The 14852-nt window shown below is 46.1% G+C and overlaps 1 protein-coding gene across 1 annotated transcript; it reads right to left on the bottom strand.

Moving 5' to 3' along the window:
* Positions 1-5372: 5372 nt before the first annotated feature.
* LOC119860292 (ovomucoid-like) lies at positions 5373-10875 on the bottom strand. Its single transcript, XM_038413827.2, has 4 exons — positions 10788-10875; positions 8089-8111; positions 5780-5895; positions 5373-5539 (listed from the first exon to the last, which is right to left on the bottom strand). Exons 1-4 carry the CDS (start codon positions 10843-10845, stop codon positions 5458-5460), a joined length of 279 nt encoding a protein of 92 aa, XP_038269755.1. The 5' UTR covers positions 10846-10875; the 3' UTR covers positions 5373-5457.
* Between the last annotated feature and the right edge of the window lie 3977 nt (positions 10876-14852).

Genomic DNA, 14852 nt, shown 5'->3' with positions numbered 1-14852 from the left:
CAGGAAGGCAGCACAGACCCCATGTGGAGGGACCCCTCCGCCCCTTGTGCACCATGGAGATCATGGCTGGGTTCAGCGTACCGGTGTCTGCAGCGGGGATCAAGAAGGATGTGGGGTCGCTGTGGGCTATGGCACAGTGGGACACCACATGGCCCCAGTGCTGCTGCGGGGGAAGCAGCGGGATGTTCCCTTCTCTGCTCCCAAATGCAGGAGCAGCTGGGAACTGGGTAACTGTCTGGGTAACTAACCGGGCCCTGCTCCTGGGCAGGGGATTCCCCCTTCCCCTCTGCCCCAGGCAAAGCCCTTGAACTCTGGCTTCGCTCTTGGTTTCAGACTTGCACCATTGAAAATACTGGTATGAGCCTGCTGACTCGTCACTGGGCCCCGCAACAGCCCCGTTCAGCGTCTGGCGAGTTCAGAGCTTCATGGTCCCTCCAGCACAGGGCCTGTGGTCAGGGGGAGCAGGGTCGCCTGCAGCCCCTTTCATCTCTGTACAACAAGACTGGGAGTTGCTGAACGCTGCAATAATCAGCAAGAAATACCCCTGGCAAATATAGGTGAGTGCTGCTTAGTATTATCATTATTAAATATAGTAATATCGGGTGGGGTGGGGGGGAGTCTCAGAGTCTGAGAGGAGATGGGTGCAGAACACGTACCAGGTGTTTGCATGTGGATTTCTCTGAAAGAAAAGGAGATGGCAGGAGGTGGAGGTACAATAACAAATGGGACCTGTTGTGCCTGATCCTGTTATTGCACTTTCTATTCTCTGTCCACGCCACAGAATAACTCTCTCCAAAGAGCGAGGTGACATTGGAGAGCAGCGTCCGTTCCTTGGCATGGGGAAATACAGACAGGGAAAGAATTCAGCTGCGTGTATTTTATTGACCAAGCAGACAGAGAGACAGGAATGTTGTAGGGGCCCCAGAAAGGAGGATGAGCAGAGAACTTGTCTCCATCAGGAATCTGTTGGTGGAAAGTGAAAGCAAAATGGATTCAGCTTCCTCTCAGCACTCGGTCCCATGGAGAATTCAGCATTCTCTCTGCCGTGCTCAAAGCCAAGATTCCCACCCCTTGCCCTGCTAGGAAAGGCAGAGATACAGAACTGACTCAGCGCTGGAATCTTCGAGGGCAGAGAGGTTAAAACATCTGCAAAGGTCCCCATTACAGGAATGAATTAGCGCTGCGCTCTTGGGCCTATTTGTAAGAAGTGAGAGTCAGACAGTTGCTCTCCGGGCTAAAGATAGGCCAGAAACATTTTGACAAAATGTTTTTCAATAGGGAAATGTACATGAAATTTCATTTTGGAAAAAGAAATGGAAAAAGCGCTATCGACACTGTCAAAATGATGAGTTCTGATTTTTCATTTAGAAGTGACTTTCCATTTTGAAACTTCCTTTATTTCATTACCACATATTTTAAAACAGCTTTTTGAAATGGTCAAAATCAAAATGAAACATTTTTAATTTATAGAAAAGAAACAAATTGTCCCTTGCGTCTAAATACTCGTGAGAATGGCAATGAACCTGAGTTCCCGAACAACCTTCTGTTTCTTTTTGTGTTTATTGATGGGCTAGTTACTTCTGTACTGACACGACTGCTTTACAAAAGCCACTTTTTCCTCTCTTCTGTTCCCTGTCTGAGTAGCTCCCTGTGGCTCATCCAATCCCATCCCAGACTGTGCTGGGTGTACAATACTACATGGAATCTCTTACTCTGACCACCCAGAGTGCTTGGCTATGTCCACAGTGCAAGTTGGAGCTGTGATTGCAGCTCGGTAGGCATATCCAGCTACCCTTAGTAGAGCTAGCATGCAGACAATAACAGGGAATGCATGGCGGCCCAGGCTTCAGCAGGGCTAGCAACATGAGGACATCTTAATGGGCGAAGAGCCATGTCCCTCTCCCTCCAGAGTTTGGATTTAAGCTCACAGTCTCCTTGCAATTCACCATACTTCAAGTCTGACTTTAACATAAAGACATAAGAATGGCCATAGTGGGACAGACGAAAGGTCCATCTAGCCCAGTATCCTGTCTTCCGAGAGTGGCCAATGCCAGGGGCCCCAGAGGGAATGAACAGAACAGGGAATCATCATTATCCAGCAAATGCCATTCTGCTCTGTCCTATAGCGGTGACAAAGCTACCTGGACCAGCCAGCTTTCACAGAACCAGTACATTCATTTAGGGAAAAAAGCATTAGAGGGAAAAACCCATAATAAAAAAAAGCCAGTCTGGGTGTCCCCAGCTTCCACATGGAGACCATGGCAGAGTCCAGTCCATCAAACCCTTCCAGCAGGCGTTTGCCCTCTTGGTTACAGTCTCATCTCAGTCTGAGAATCAAAACAGGGTCCCTGAGTCATAAGAACATAAGAACAGCCACACTGGTCAGACCAAAAGTCCATCTAGCCCAGTATTCTGTCTTCCAACAGTAGCCAATACCAGGTGCCCCAGAGGGAATGAACAGAACAGGGAATCATCAAATGATCCACCCCCTGTCACCCAATCCCAGCTTCTGGCAAACAGAGGTTGGAGACACCATCTCTGTACATCCTCCTATCCTCCATGGACCTATCTTCCATGAATTTATCTAATTCTTTTTTGAACCCTGTTATAGTCTTGGCCTTCACAACATCCCCTGGCAAGGAGTTCCACAGGTTAACTGTGTCTTGGGTGAAAAAATATTTCCTTTTGTTTGTTTTAAACCTGCTGCCTATTAATTTCATTTGGTGACCCCTAGTTCTTGTGTTATGAAAAGGAGTAAATAACACTTCCTTATTTACTTTCTCCACACCAGTCATGATTGTATAGACCTCTATCATATCCCCCCTTAGTTGTCTTTTTTCCAAGCTGAAAAGTCCCACTCTTATTAATCTCTCCTCATATGGAAGCCGTTCCATACCCTGAATCATTTTTGTTGCCCTTTTCTGAACTTTTTCCAATTTCAATATATCTTTTTTGAGATGGGGCGACCACATCTGCACACAGTATTCAAGATGTGGGCATCCCATGGATTTATGTAGAGGCAACATGGTATTTTCTGTCTTATTATCTATCCCTTTCCTAATGATTCCCAACATTCTGTTCGCTGTTTTGACGGCTGCTGCACATTGCGTGGATGTTTTCAGAGAACTATCCACAATGACTCCAAGATCTCTTGCTTGAGTGGTAACAGCTAATTTACAGCCCATCATTTTATAGGTATAGTTGGGATGATGGTTTCCAATATGCATTACTTTGCATTTATCAACATTGAATTTCATCTGTCATTTTGTTGCCAAGTCACCCAGTTTTGAGAGATTCTTTTGTAGCTCTTTGCAATCTGCCAGGACTTGACTATCTTGAGTAGTTTTGTACCATCTGCAAATTTTGCCACCTCACTGTTCATCCCTTTTTCCAGATCATTTATGAACATGTTGAATAGGACTGGGCCCAGTACAGATCCCTGGGGGACACCACTATTCACCTCTCTCCATTCTGAAAACTGACCATTTATTCCTACCCTTTGTTTCCTATCTTTTAACCAGTTACCAATCCATGAGAGGACCTTCTCTCTTATCCCATGACTGCTTACTTTGCTTAATAGCCTTTGGTGAGGGACCTTGTCAAAGGTTTTCTGAAAATCTAAGTACACTATATCTACTGGATCCCCCTTGTCCAAATGCTTGTTGACCCCCTCAAAGAGTTCTAGTAGATTGGTGAGGCATGATTTCCCTTTAAAAAATCATGTTGTCTCTTCCCCAACAAATTATGTTCATCTCTGTGTCTGACAATTTTGTTCTTTACTATAGTTTCAACGAGTTTGCCCAGTACTGAAGTCAGGCTTACTGGCCTGTAATTGCCAGGGTCAGCTCTGGAGCCCTTTTAAAAAATTGGCCCCACATTAACTAACCTCCAGCCATTTGGCACAGAAGCTGATTTAAATGATAGGTTACAGACTACAGTTAGTAGTCCTGCAATTTCACATCTGAGTTCCTTCAGAACTCTTGGGTGAATCCCACCTGGTCCTGGTGACTTATTACTGTTTAGTTTGTCAATTTGTTCCAAAACCTCCTCTGATGATACCTCAGTCTGGGACAGTTCCTCAGATTTGTCACCTAAAAAGAGTGGTTCAGGTTTAGGAATCTCCCTCACATCCTCAGCCGTGAAGACCAATGCAAAGAATTCATTTAGTTTCTCCACAATGGCCTTATCATCCTTGAATGCTCCTTTAGCACCTTGATCATCCAGTGGCCCCACTGGTTGTTTAGCAGGCTTCCTGCTTCTGACGTACTTAAAAAAATGTTTTCTATTACTTTTTGAATCTTTGGCTAGCTGTTCTTCAAATTCTTTTTTGGCCTTCCTAATTATATTTTTGTACTTCATTTGCCAGAGTTTATGCTCCTTTCTATTTTCCTCACTAGGATTTAACTTCCACTTTTCGAAGGATGCCTTTTTGCCTCTCACTGCTTCTCTTACTTTGTTGTTTCGCCACGGCGGCTCTTTTTTGGTTCTCTTACTATGTTTTTTAATTTGGGGTATACATTTAAGTTGCCTTGCAAAGCTCCCTGGTTAGTCACTCCTGTTTGCTAGCTTGAGTCATTTCAGGCTGCCCCTTTATACCAACCTCCCCGTTCTTTGACTCCGACGTTTCCCTGCTCCCGAGTCACTGGGATGCGGCGTTGGTTTGCAGCAAGTATCAGCATGGTCAGAGATCTGTCAGGCTCCCCTAGGGCAGCCCAGAAGTGAGGCAGCTTCCATGCACGTGAAGAGCCAAATGTGGCAGGTTGTTGGTCTGCTGCACAGGGCATCAGCGCAGCTCAGACCCCAGTCAGAGGGACTCTGCAGTCCCCTGTGCGTCATGGAGGAGAAGGACAGGCTGGGCAGCTCATGGGTCTCTGGGGGGGCAGTATCAGAAGGATCAAGGGTTTGTTGGTGTGTAGGGTATGGTGCCCAGCATGGATCCACATGCCCACAAGCCCTTTACACCTCCCACCCCAACAAGTAGCCCTGGCCCCTATGTCTGGGTTGCGGATCCTGTATCCTCCCAGGTCAAGGCCTTTTATATGGGCTTTGCTCACAGTCTCATGTTCTGGTCCATGGAGAACACTCAGGCCTGGAAGGGAGTCAGACACAGGGAACATATCTGGGGTCTGTGTATCAATTTGTCTTGTAGGAAAAGCCATGGCAGGAGAAGATATAATACTTGCCAGTCTGTGGCTCCCTTAAAGCCTGTGACTGGTTACTGCACTTCGTGTTCTCATTAACTCCGGTCTGTAACCTGGGGAGAGCTCGTGTGAGACATGGGAGAGCAGAGTCCCTCCTTGGAAAGGGGGAAAAAAAACCCACAGAGGTCACAAATTCTGCTGAGTTTGCTTTATTGCATAGACAGGTGGGGAATCAGCGATGCTCTTAGAGACCTGGAACTGATGGATGAGACAAGAACATGACTCCATGCAGGAATCTGCTAGTGGGAACCAAATGCTAAAGGTCTTCTCTTTGCTTGGCCTCATTGTGCGACTTGCATTCTCCATAATGCTCAAAGCAAAGACTTCCAAGGTTTTCACTAGAGGAAAAGAGAGAGACACAGAACTCAGTGCTGCAACCTTATGGCCAATGAGAGCAAAGCATCTATCAAGGCCCCAGTAGGTCAAATTAACCAGAGTTTATTTGCTGACAGGAAAAATTACACTGAGGAAGTTGACCCAGCCTCTACGAGGTAAAGATATGGGCGCAGGCAGGGCCTTGAATTACCTCACAATTGTATTTTAGTTTTTGTTAATGGGTCATTTATTCTGATACTTACTAGACTTCTGAACAAAAGACACATTTGTTTCCATATGTCTTGCCATCAGTGCCACAGATAGGGTTAAACTCCATGGTGCAGATTTCTGGAGGCTTCTTGTACTCACTGCAGAAACCCTACAAAGAACATTAGTATTGCTATTAGAGTTATTGTCTGCATGTCAATAGTGCCCCGACGCCCCCACTTGCCCCTGGGGCTGGGCATTCTCTGAATACAGAGGAAGGGACAGTCCCTGCCCCCCAGAGCTCGCAGTACCTAATCCTGTCCCTTGCCTCTACTGACATTCTGATTAATTGACTTCCCAATTCCCCTCTTGCTGCCAGGAGGAGCTGAGCCCGTCTCCCTGGTGTAAGAGACATTTCTGAACCCACATCACATGGTGTGTGAGTGAAGAGGCATCTCCGTAGGCATCAGATGCTAATCTGACATTACCCAGGGTACAATCTGGACTGATGAACAACTGTGACTTCTCAATTCTCCAACCTGGAGTGCCTTTTACACTGCTTTGCTATGAAAGCAACCACTCCTGTTCCTACTCACACACAGTTTCCAACATGTAAATCACTCAGAGCTGTACGGTATGAGTCCTTTGGCAAACCACTTTTGAATTACACTGCAGGGGAACACCAGCAAATTTCCAGTCCCAGACATTCCCCCAGAAATGTGCATCTTATACTGCCCAGCACCCTCCTGGACAATACAAGCTCATATAAAGTTTATCATTTTATTAATAGAAAATGAAATGCACAAATCCTATTGTCACAAATGGAGTTTTCCAAACACTTCAATTCAACCACACGGGTTTAGATAAAACAAGTTTCTTAACTACAGAAAGATAGATTTTAAGTGATTACAAGTAATGAGGCATCAAAGTCAGAATAGGCTACAAGAAAATAAAAGCAAAACACCACTAATGCCTGACTTATCAAGTTTCAGAGTAGCAGCCGTGTTAGTCGGTATTCTCAAAAAGAAAAGGAGGACTTGTGGCACCTTAGAGACTAACAAATTTATTTGAGCATAAGCTTTCATGAGCTACAGCTCAAATAAATTTGTTAGTTTCTAAGGTGCCACAAGTACTCCTTTTCTTTTGACTTATCAAGCTAAGTGAATTCAAAGCAAAAGGTCTCTCTCACCAAATGCTTCAGCAGTCTTACTGGCTGTCATTTCTGCCAGGACCCCTCCCCCAGTCCAGTGTTATTACGTTCCTTGTCTTTCAGTTGTTGTTGATGTCATGGGCAGAGAAAAAGGGAGGAGTAACTTGTGGAGTTTGTTCCCCATTTTTATATTTTTCCCTCTTCTTTGAGCGTCATCTCCAGCTGGGGCTCATGCGACAGAAAGTTTGTGTGGATGGGAACCTCCAACTGTTCCTTTGCCAACAAGTAAATTTCTCGCTCATAGCTTTTTTCCTGCCAAAGAATGGCCACTTAACCACATGATGGTCCATTTGATTATGTTGAGACCTGGCTGAGGTGTTAGTTTGTCCTTTGTCTCTGGTTTATGACTGTTTCCCCAGACTGGGGACATGTCTTATACAGTAGAATCTTATAACTTTACATACAATAGTGCCTCACATACTTAACAGGACAATAATGTTCAGCACATTATGAGTTTTCAAATGATACCTTACACTGCATACTGTGTACAAAATTTATCATAGTCTTGTAAAAGGGGTGAACATGGGGTACAGACTGGTGTAAAAGTTGCTTCTGAACTCACATCATATAGAATGTGAGTGAAAGAGCATCTCCACAGACAGCAGATGCTCATAAATAAAAAACCTTATGTTCTTGTCATACCATCACCTCCTCTGCTCCCTGTGTCTCCCCCAGGCCCATCACAGACTGCCCTGTACAATAGTGTATGGAATCCATCACTCTGACCCCATGGCTTATGTCTACTTGGCAGTGAGACACTCCTGGCTAGCTTAGGCCAGCTGACTTGGGCTTGAGCTATACAATTGCTATGTAGACATTTGGGCTTGGGCTGGAGCCCGAGCATTGGTACCCCACGAGGGGGGAGAACATCTACACCACAATTTTTAGGCCTGCAGCCCAGCCCCCTGAGCCCATGTCAGCTGAGCCAGTCCAGCCATGGCCAGGCCCTGGATCTTTTGTTCCAGTGTAGATGTACCCAGGGATTCTCAGCCCCAGAGATTCACTCTCCCCTGGCTAGGGCACGAGGTAGAGCCTGCTTCTGCTTTGAGTCATGAGTTTTAGCATGTTTCTAACCCAGAGATCATGGTCCCTGTGATGCTACAAACCAGAGACTGAGGAAAGTGATTATTAGAGAACAGGGAGAGTTTGACTTACCTTACCAGCCTGGCCAGCAGCATCTGGAACAAAACATACAGACAGAATGAGACTGTTTCAGATTCTCTCTCCCATCCTGGTGCTGGGGTTATTGATGTCCCGAGTTCTGACCAAGTCTCTCTCTTTACTTTTATACAAAGCCTTTTCAAATGTTCTGGTATGGGGTTGTGCCACTAGGGATGTCAGCTCTTGTATACCTGTATTAATTGAATTGACATCGCAAAGGAGGAATGGAGGAAGAGGCAAACATTCTTGGGACGTTCCAGAGTGATCCTACTTTAGGCAGGTGTCTCCTCTACAGGATCTCACCCTCACCTTTGGGGGAGATGGGGGAGGTTCCTACTTTTCCAGGAACTTCTGAGAAGATATCAATGCTATTTGTTTTAACCCTTCTCCTTCTGGATGAAGGGTAACATTGTATCTACTCACTCAATTCAGTGAAAGGGTTCAGAAAACATTCATGTTGTCAGCAAAATTTAATCATAAAAATGCAAAGATCTTTCTTTCTTTCTTTGGAGTTTCATGGGGGATCAGATCAATCATATAGTGGGATCATGTTTGTCTTAAGCCACCCATCATAAAACAACACCCACAGGTTGGTCTCATCTTTTAGCTTTTGAAACACAGGGCCCCTGCCACTTGAGCCTAAGGACTAGCCCTGTTAGCTGCCAGCTCCATAATACCCTGATGTTCTTTCAAAGCTACATCCAGCCAACAGAGGCCAAAAAATATCCATTGACATCAGTGGTAGCATGATTGGACCCAAAACTATCCACAACAAAAGTGGTTAATGGCTTTGCTTTAAAAAGCCTGTTATGGAGTACAGTATTTCAGAGGCATTTCATACCACAGCCACTTTTCTGCCATTGGGTTCTCCTGTTCTCAACAGGCTGCCTAGTCCATTCATTGACACTGTCTGGTGCTGGCCTCTCACATTGGACTCCACTTCAGGGGTCTCTGTTGTTCCCTGATCTCTCTTTAAGTGTGAGGGGTTTCCTGGTTCTGCTTCTTGGTCCTGCTAATTAGGGGTTCTGTTGGGAAACTTGTGATCTGGGTCTTCAGGAGTCCATTTTCAAAGAGCCAACCTAGAGCAACAGGGATTGAATTGTGCATCGCTGCCTTCGGGAGCAGCCTGCTTTGTCTCTCTCTGTGTTTTGGGTTCTTGTATGTTAGGGCTCTGGATTCTGAGAAATCATGTCGTATTACATTACAAGCATCTAGAAAGAGAGTTTTACATTTTACTCTAACATCCATTTGGATGGTGTGACCATAACACTGCACACTCTGCCATGTACCCCACAACAGGCTGTCTGGTCCGTTCATTGACACTATCTGAAAAATACCAGAACACTAAAGGTTGTGTCTCAGCAGCTATTTTGCAGGATCCAGGATCTCATGGGCATCCATAAAAACCTGAGCAGCTTTTGACTCTCTCTCGCTCCATAGCCGATGAAGTGAACTGTAGCTCACGAAAGCTTCTGCTCAAATAAATGTGTTAGTCTCTAAGGTGCCACAAGTCCTCCTTTTCTTTTTGTGAATACAGACTAACACAGCTGCTACTCTGAAGCTTCCATTATTTGAGTGTCCCTTCAGAGTTAAGCCATAGCACAGAATTACATCAACAATTACTCAATTCTAATGAGGCATTTCATTCTGAACAGGTCTGACTCTGTTTGTTAATGAAACTGTATCCTATTGACTAAGATATCAGCCCCCAAGTGAAGATTATCTATATTAAGGAGCTATGGATAACAGGATCATCCAGCATTACAAGGTAGGGATTTAACCAAAAAAAAAGCAAACGTTTGGAGAGGATCTAAATCCTCCACTTTCTACTTTGGTAACGCCATAGATCTTGTCATGCTAATAAAGTATCATTGAATTGAATTAATTCAGGACATAAAGCAACTCTGACATAATACAAAGTAAGAAGAAATTTTTCCTGTGGCAAGCTTCCCTCAGAACTGCTGAGGGCCTTGGACATCGCTCTCAATACATTGGCACAGGCTAGGGTTGGAAACAGAGATTGGGTAGAAGGGTGTCTGGTTTGATCCAGGGTGGGAATTTTTGACTCCGGATTGTAGGGAAAATAGATAAAAATTATGAAAAACTGGGGGGAAGGGGAGAGGAAATAGGCACCTATATAAGAAAAAGCCCCGAATATTGTGAGTGTCCATATAAAATCGGTACATCTGGTCACCCTACCTAATGGCCTCTTTGTGGAGTTTCATAATAAACAATGACAGGAATTAAAATTATTTAGGCAACTAGATCAAGAATTTTACTGCCAACCCCCTTGTCCCCAACAAAATAATCAGAAAACAACCAGAACTGTAGATGAGAAGAAATTCAAAAAGAAAGGGGATTCCATGGATGTTTGGTTTCTAGGGTCTGTGACTCTTTTTAGCTGTCTCGGTTTCTGGCAGAGTCAGTGACATCCCAGCCCAGAGAGAACCCCGGGAACAGCCCTTCCAAGCTCTGGGATCCGTGCAGGGAGGTTAGCGCTCCTGGAATCAGCCTGCTGCTCAATGTCCAGGCTGTGCAGTGGCATCTCAGAAATAAATCAGCTGCTCCTGGAATCAGCCACTGTGGGGATGTGCGAACCCCTGTATAGATCAGAGTGAGGCTGGCCCCATCCTTTCAGGGGGGCAGAGGTATCAGAGCAGGGCTCAGCACAGGCTACAGCCAAAGTGACTCACCTGAGTAGAAGCAGAAAAGTGCCAGAGCGAAGAGCAGAACGGCCCCTGTTATCTTCATGGCGGACGTGGCTGTCTGGTCTGCAGTGGGCTCTTGGTGCTCTACTCCCTCAGTAAACACCACACACAGAGCCCCACTATATACAGGGTGTTGGAGAACCCACCTTCATTGTGACCTCATCCTAAATAGTCACTCATAACTCCGGCAACCGGAAGCAAAGCTCTCAGTGGGAATGCCAAGCTGTGAACAATGTTTCCTCCACAACAAGTTTCCAGGATAAGTTGGAGGAAAAGTCACACCCTTGATTTGGTGAATAATGGAGTAATTATGGAGTAATTATGTGGGCTGAGTGCTCATCATGGTGCACATGGGCACCCAAACCTGGACATTCCTGATTGTCATGACTGTGAGTGTGGAACATATTCGTCATGCTGCACGTTAAAGGCATTGAGTCAGCAAAGCACCTGACATTTATTGTGTTACCAGCCTCTTTCGGCCAGACTCTGCAGTAGGTCCCCGCAGCAGGGGTAAAGCTGACCGTAAGTGACTGTCATGCTGTCCTGATCTTGCAAGTATTCTGCCTGGAGCTGGAACCTGGCTTAATTTACAGGAGCTAGAGGGCAGGTCTAACTCATTCCAATGGCCTGTGATCCCAAGAAGCTGTTTCCAGTGTCGTGACATTCCAGGATCTTGGTTCTGATAGTTAGTTCTTGGTAGTGATCAATGGCTCCATGTCTAGTTGGCAGCCGGTGTCAAGTGGAGTGCCCCAGGGGTCGGTCCTGGGGCCCGTTTTGTTCAATATCTTCATAAATGATCTGGAGGATGGTGTGGATTGCACTCTCAGCAAATTTGCGGATGATACTAAACTGGGAGGAGTGGTAGATATGCTGGAGGGGAGGGATAGGATACAGAAGGACCTAGACAAATTGGAAGATTGGGCCAAAAGAAATCTAATGAGGTTCAATAAGGATAAGTGCAGGGTCCTGCACTTAGGATGGAAGAATCCAATGCACCGCTACAGACTAGGGACCGAATGGCTCGGCAGCAGTTCTGCGGAAAAGGACCTAGGGGTGACAGTGGACGAGAAGCTGGATATGAGTCAGCAGTGTGCCCTTGTTGCCAAGAAGGCCAATGGCATTTTGGGATGTATAAGTAGGGGCATAGCGAGCAGATCGAGGGACGTGATCGTTCCCCTCTATTCGACACTGGTGAGGCCTCATCTGGAGTACTGTGTCCAGTTTTGGGCCCCACACTACAAGAAGGATGTGGATAAATTGGAAAGAGTACAGCGAAGGGCAACAAAAATGATTAGGGGTCTAGAGCACATGACTTATGAGGAGAGGCTGAGGGAGCTGGGATTGTTTAGTCTGCAGAAGAGAAGAATGAGGGGGGATTTGATAGCTGCTTTCAACTACCTGAAAGGGGGTTTCAAAGAGGATGGCTCTAGACTGTTCTCAATGGTAGCAGATGACAGAACGAGGAGTAATGGTCTCAAGTTGCAATGGGGGAGGTTTAGATTGGATATTAGGAAAAACTTTTTCACTAAGAGGGTGGTGAAACACTGGAATGCGTTACCTAGGGAGGTGGTAGAATCTCCTTCCTTAGAGGTTTTTAAGGTCAGGCTTGACAAAGCCCTGGCTAGGATGATTTAACTGGGACTTGGTCCTGCTTTGAGCAGGGGGTTTGGACTAGATGACCTTCTGGGGTCCCTTCCAACCCTGATATTCTATGATTCTATGATTCTATGATTCTGTCCCTTTCCCCCAGTTGTGCGCCCTGAGGCAGCTGCAGTGATGGGGTGACCCAGGAGATTTTATGGCACCTGGAGATCCCCGTGCACAGGGGAGATGCTGCTTTGCCCAGCTAATCCATCTTTAAGGCAGCTTTGCGATGGTGCCGCACCATTGAACTGTCAGAACTCAGGTGAGGCTCTGACTCTTCATCTCCTTGTGGAGCCTGGGAGATGTGCCCAGTTCCCTGCTCAGCCAGACATGAGAAAATCCATCAGCATCTTCTCTCGAGCCAGCAGGCTTTTGGAAGATGCTCTTGCCTTTGGGTCTGCACCTCCTGAGCAACCCAGTGACTCAGCTCTGTGCTTCAGTCTGCTGGGCCACTTTGTGGGACAGGTTTAGCCCAGTGTTGACTTAGGGCCCAACCCTGCATGATGCTGGGCACCCTCGAGAAGCTCTGAGAGCTATTTAGGATAAAACCAATCATACTAATATGAATGACTGTATCTCCTTGGACTGAGCCTGCTCACCTTTCCCATGGCAGCATGAATGCTACATTAAAGGTTGGGACTTACCAACCGGGGCTATCTAAGTCCCCCAGTGCAAGTGGAAGGCCATGACCAGAGATTTTTTTCAGCAGTTTCCAGTACAATGTTCTATCTTTCCGTGTTGATGCCCCTTGAGTTCTCAGTCTCCAGCAACCCAGTGAATAGCAATTCTTTGGAGAGAAATGTGACTTTTGCCTGTAATTCCTCTTCTCCATATGTTATAGTTTGACTGCACAAGTACTCTCTCTATCCCCTTCCTTTCCTCAGAGTTGGGAGGAGAGATATTTTGAGTGTCAAAGTTTGTGTTCATACCATCCTAGAGGTGGTATGGGAACTGTAGAGAGAGCTTAACTTCATGCCATTCCTGGAATTGAAGCAGGGCTTCCTAGGAGATGCTGAGGTATCGGCAATGTGTCTGTGCCCATGGCACAACTACCAGTACCTCTTGGGGCATAACATCTTGGAAATGGGGAGGCAATTACTGCTTGTCTCCCATTAGAGGCTCAAGACCCAATGGACTCCAATACCATGGTGATGGGAAGGATGCAAATGCCTAGGCTTGTTAGACAGGTGGACAGACAGAGACAATTCTTCCAGGAAAAAATCAAGATGGTGTCCAGAAGAGAAGGCGAAAGAGGAAGAGTTCATCACGGTGAGTAACTGGTGGCTCTTAGACATCGCATCTAACCTGCAGCTTTGTATCGGAGACTGCAGATGATGGTCTCTTCGTGATAAGGGAATAGTTGGGAAAGCTCCTTTACAAATGGTGTCTCCATCAGTACAGCAAGTTGAAAGATGTTCTTGTGAGCTACTTTTCTTGTTTATTGCTAGCCAAGAGAAGCAAGGGAGGGGAGCTGTGGTTAAGTACACGTGTAGCTGATGCTTCCCCTACTCAAGTTTCATGCCTTCACAGAGGCCAAATTGGTATTTGGCATAAAGCCATTGTAGACACTATCATGTCAAAATGGGCATGGCATCAAGATGGACCTGTGTGCCATCTCAGCTTCTGGCCACATAATGGAGCGGTACATGCTTGTTGGTAATGGGCAGCTCCTCAAAATGTGCTGGCCCTCTGGATTTCAGCCTCTGTTTTGATGTTTATGGAAAACCCATTAAAATATGCCCGGCCTTGACTCCCTCGGGGTACATTTTGACAGACACAGGAAGCCTATCCAAATATGTCCTGCCCTGGTTTTCACTCTCAGTGCCAATGGGGCAGAGTCGGATGCATTTACGGAGCCGGAGACCTTCAGCTTCAATCGTCCTTGCTGAGGACATTTGGAAATTAGGAGAGAACACAGAAGAGATTTGTGCTGTTTCCTTGTTCAGTATAAATGAATCCATAAAATCAGAGCTGGGTGCCTGCTAAGGCTGGTCAAGACATCAACGTGCCTCACACACACTTTTAAAATAAGGAAATGGAAGGTTAGGGCAAGCATCACCACACACACCCCTACTCGTCTACCCAGAGACACAGGCCTCATTGCGAGCACCAGCACCACGCACCCCAGAGAATACAGCACACCCAACCATCCCTTCTTCACAGCCCCGCCCTGCTCAAAGATCCTCTGGGACACAACACAAACATCCCCCGGCTAGCAAAACCCATTCGCCATGCTCCTCGCTATGCCTTGGGTTCAGATGAACCCAAGAGAACATTACAGGAGGGGCGTATGACAAAACACTGTTGTATTCCTCTTCTTAATGGCTCTAAAAGGCATTCACATGGTGCACCAAAGAACGCAAGGAGCCAGCATTAACCACTTTCTCTGCTGGCTGATAAGGACAC

Source organism: Dermochelys coriacea, chromosome 8 (genome assembly GCF_009764565.3).
Source record: "Dermochelys coriacea isolate rDerCor1 chromosome 8, rDerCor1.pri.v4, whole genome shotgun sequence".
Classification (NCBI taxonomy): domain Eukaryota; kingdom Metazoa; phylum Chordata; order Testudines; family Dermochelyidae; genus Dermochelys; species Dermochelys coriacea.
This window is presented reverse-complemented; position numbering and strand designations above follow the sequence as displayed.